The following is a 4,566-nucleotide window of genomic DNA, read 5'->3' as shown; positions in this document are numbered from 1 at the left end:
AGACAGCAGTAGCTATAATATATCTGGGTTTCAGTAAGGCTTTGACACTCTCTTACCCAATATCCTTTTACGCAAACATGGGGAAAAGGTTGTAAAAGAAACTATTGCAATGTGGGTGCTCAACTGATTCAAAAACAATACTCCACAAATAGCTCACTCTCAGATTGGAAGGCCATATCAAGTTGGGTTTTAGGGTTTGTCCAGGTCTTATACTAGTCAATATTTCTATTAATAATTTGGATGATGCAACTCTGTTTAAAAATTAAGAACCATGGACACTGTGTGGAAAAATGAATGCAGATTAGGTCACACTTAATTTATATTGGTGGCTCTTAGTTTACTGCATGTTACTTCAGCAAACTTGTTCGTTTTCCTTAAAAAGTGGACAATCGGAGCTAAGACTGACGAGTTGTCAGGAAAGTCCTAGTTTGCTCTGCCTGTGCTTTGCTTGCTTTCAGTTTTTTCTCATTGCAATGTGTATTTATCAGTGTCCTTCCCCCTAAGTTGAGGTATGTGTCAGGTATGTACTGCTAACTAGAAACATACTTCTGCCTGGTTGTAAGATGTCATCTATATTTTCACAGGTTGACACGCTGACTCTGGAGCAAAAGATATTTAGCGGTCCTTACCCATATCATATCTGCATAATTCATGAATTTAGTAACCCTCCCAATGTGCGCAATAAGGTGCGCATTCGCAGCTGGATGGATACAATAGCAAACATTAACCAGTGAGTACTGCCTCTCAATAGATGTACGTCAGAGATGCTGCGTCAGTAGGTTACAGGCTAATATAGACTCAGTGTATCATTAGCCAGACAAAGAAGAACGTCTTGGCCTGCTGGTTCCCAGAGATAATGTCTAAATGAGAGGATGAGGTGAATGAAAATGTTGATTAGAGCTTCGTACATTTGGCTGGTTCCCAAGTGAAGGACAGCTCAATATTCTGCAGCCCTGACCCAAAACCACGCTAGCACTGTTGTAAAGTGTGGTTTCTTGGAGCTTTGCCATAGAATGCTATAGTATTTTTTTGCTGAGTGAGGCCTGAAGAATTTCTTCCAAACTTGGCACTCTGATAAGGTTATTTAAAAGAGAGAGAGAGACTTAGTGACTCCAGGAGAGAGAACATTGGCTTCTGAAGGAAAAAGAAGTGATGTGTTGCTTTCAATATGATTGCTCTTCTGCAATATTCCCCCACAGCAGGAAATTGTATCCAGCAGCCCCTGATTAACCATTTCAAAAGAGGCTTTTCTTTCTTCTTTTATTTCTTAGAGCGGATGAAGGAAGTAAGGAAGCTAGCTACCTTGTTTATTTTTGGAGACTTTATTTAGCTGTAGCTCTAAGGAATTTCTTACACATGGAAGGCATCATAAATAATTGTTTTATATGCAGCACAGACATAGACAATAAAACTGTATTTTTCTCTGGCCCTATATGGGGTTGTAGAACAAAGACATTTCGCACTGGATCCAGATATGCATGTCCTTCAGGATTTAGCCCTTTTAAAGCAAAGGTTGTACAGTGGCGATTACCACTGTGCCTCTCATTTTTCTGTAATTTCCCATCAGTGCCATCTGTAATTGTGTTTCTTGTCTCCAGAGAACTTATTAAGTATGAGTTCTTCCCTGAAGCAACACGAACTGATGAAGACATCAAGAAATACACAAAGTACCCTTGGGGGCGTGATATTTACACTCTAGAAGGTGAGCCTTTTGCAGGGTTGGAGGCTAATTCTCTGTCCTTTACTACAGTAAATTAACCTTTTTTTTCCAAATTACAAGAACAATGGATAAAAATTACCTTGGATGAAAAGGGGTTAGGCAGGTGTGCATTTTATGACTTAAAAGTTGAGGAAGGTCTTTGCCTGTTCCAGGTCCATCTAACGACATTAGACTCTTCCAGTTGAGAATGAAGGTTTGGCATTGGAAGGGCAGTACCATCATCCCAACTGTTTTTGTTGTTTTTAGGCATTGTGGATGGAGCCCCTTACTCCATGATTACTGATTTTCCATGGCTGAGGTCACTCCGAACAGCAGAGCCAAACAGCTATGCTAGATACGATTTTGAGGATGATGAGAGAAGTGAGTAACCAGCTTTAACATGTTGTTTGTCTCAGGTTGGGCCATTTTCAAACTCTTATGTCAGACTTAAAAAACCATCTGGAAATGATACAGTACTCCTGAGGGAGACAACAAAGACAGAGTGGACAAAGCCTGCTACTGAGCTCAAACACAAGGGACCATCCTTACATCACAGGTACTTCCTGACAGCTGGTTCTGCCATTGGACACCATCACAGGTGTGTAAAGGACCCAGAGTAGAAGCCAAAATCTGGTTCTTAACCTAAAATCAGGAATATCAATCAAGGGAGGGAAAGTTAAAACCCTGTTTTTAAGTTAAGAAAAAAAGGAAGTTGCTTTAACCAAATAACATGGACAAGTAAGAAAGGAAAAATAAGTTTGTTTTAGTGACTGGGAGTGCATTTTAAACCTAATTTCCTTCTGTGACAGCATAACAAGCCTTGGGAATAGGAGACAGCAGTAGCTATAATATATCTGGGTTTCAGTAAGGCTTTGACACTCTCTTACCCAATATCCTTTTACGCAAACATGGGGAAAAGGTTGTAAAAGAAACTATTGCAATGTGGGTGCTCAACTGATTCAAAAACAATACTCCACAAATAGCTCACTCTCAGATTGGAAGGCCATATCAAGTTGGGTTTTAGGGTTTGTCCAGGTCTTATACTAGTCAATATTTCTATTAATAATTTGGATGATGAAACTCAGAGTCATTTACATATTAAACTTGCTGATGATACAAGGTCAGGAAGAATTGCCAGCACTTTGAAGAACAGGATTAGAATTAAGTATGTATTAACAAATTTCAAACCATTTCTCTAATTTCTTAAGAGAAAATAAGACTAAGAGGATACAGCAGTCTTTAAACACGGAATGGGTTACTTCTAAAGAGTATTACTGTAAATTGTTTAAAATGTGTACTGGGAGTTAGGACAAGAAGTAAAAGGCTTACATTGCAAAAGGGAGGTTTAGGTTGGCTATTAGGAAAAACTTTTCAACTAAGGATAGTTATACACCAACTTAAAATACTTAAGGTTTTTGTGGAACCTCCATAACTGGAGGTTTTTAAAGGCAGGGTAAACACACAACTATCAGGAATAGATTGGCTATAGTAGATCCTGTTTTGGGCCAGGGTGCTGGACTAATGACCTCTTAAGGTTTCATCCATCCATCCTTATCATCTGTGATTCTGTTATTCCTGACAGCCAGTTCATTCCATGGTATGGCTACAAGTCTGAGTTCTCTGGTGCCATTTCATCAGCACCGGTGAGGCTTCAGTTGGGAGTGGAATGTGTCAATTTTTGGATACTGTATTTTTAAAGGAGTGCAAACAAACTGGAGATCATCCATAGGAGAACAAAAATGATAAAATATTTGGAAAACATAAACTATAGGGGGAAAATGGAAACAAAGGGGTTTGTTTCCCATAGAAAAGATTGGGAGTACATAAGATTTTAAATAAGAATTGACAGTGTCAAAATCATTCTGACCTGTTGTAGTCTCTCTGAGTTCTTTGCAACAGAAGCATTGCTCTCTCATTTCTTCCATAGCAAAAGAAATGAGCAAAAGCTAAGAGCTGGCATTTTCCTGTGGGTACCTTGAGTCTCAGACTGAGAACCACTGGTCTAGGAAAACAAATTCTGCCTCAGAGTAGTGGAATGGGTTGGATGATCTGTGATCCCTTCCAGCTATGCCTTTCCATAAGTTACATGGTGAATCTTCATAATATTTTTAAGTACAGTCTGAATGATGAAAGTACTGTTTTTAACTGACTAATGAGACTTTTAAGATACAGTTGTAAATCCAGGAGAAATACAGAGTTCAGCCTGCAGCTTCCTCCTTAATTTGCCTAGGATATTTTCAGTATGGTGATTGAAAATAGGGGCTAACAGGCTATGAATGACAACACTGGAGCACATTAGGACAGAGTTTTTATAATTGTTTTTGCTTTGATTGTTATAATGTTTTTTCCACTTACTATACTTGAGTCTTAGAACTGTTGAAAGAGCTGTCTTAAAAACCAAATATCTTTTTTTTTTTTATATCTGATCAGTAACTTTTAGACTTGCTCACAGGAACTCTTTCTGTTTCACTTTCTGAGAGAGGTTCTTTATACTGTCTCAGTGCAAAGCAGGGATTGCTCAGTTTATGGCTTTTATGATTTCCATAGGAAAACCCTTTAATTTGTATCCTCTTCTTGCTGTAACTTCCATAGCAACTATTTATGCTCCACGGAGGAAAGGACAATTGTCTGCAGACATCTGCATGGAAACAATAGGTGAAGAGATCTCTGAACTGCGCCAGATGAAAAAAGGTGTGTTCCAGCGGGTAGTGGCTATCTTTATCCATTACTGTGATGTCAATGGTGAACCCGTAGAAGATGATTACATTTGATTGGACCCTCAACTAGTCTCTGATTCTTTCTGTCTTCTGATTGGCACTGCCAGCCAGCAAAGAAAGCAGATGCACCCATTCCTGCTACAGCAAGGT

General features: G+C 39.0%; 1 protein-coding gene across 5 annotated transcripts in view; it reads left to right on the top strand.

Annotated features, from left to right (window-relative positions):
• Positions 1–4,560, top strand: part of FBXO38 (F-box protein 38) — a 39,263-nt gene extending 34,703 nt beyond the window's left edge. For all 5 annotated transcript variants that reach the window (XM_019506456.1, XM_019506459.1, XM_019506457.1 and 2 more), the window contains 4 exons: positions 585–730; positions 1,599–1,702; positions 1,967–2,080; positions 4,292–4,560. In XM_019506456.1, coding sequence (XP_019362001.1) covers positions 585–730; positions 1,599–1,702; positions 1,967–2,080; positions 4,292–4,470 — 543 coding nt within the window. In that variant the 3' untranslated portion in view covers positions 4,471–4,560. The remainder of the gene's footprint in view (positions 1–584; positions 731–1,598; positions 1,703–1,966; positions 2,081–4,291) is intronic.
• The last annotated feature ends 6 nt before the right edge of the window (positions 4,561–4,566 follow it).

This window comes from Gavialis gangeticus, unplaced genomic scaffold (assembly GCF_001723915.1).
Source record: "Gavialis gangeticus isolate Ggan-Ray unplaced genomic scaffold, GavGan_comp1, whole genome shotgun sequence".
NCBI classification, from domain to species: Eukaryota; Metazoa; Chordata; order Crocodylia; family Gavialidae; genus Gavialis; species Gavialis gangeticus.
This window is presented reverse-complemented; position numbering and strand designations above follow the sequence as displayed.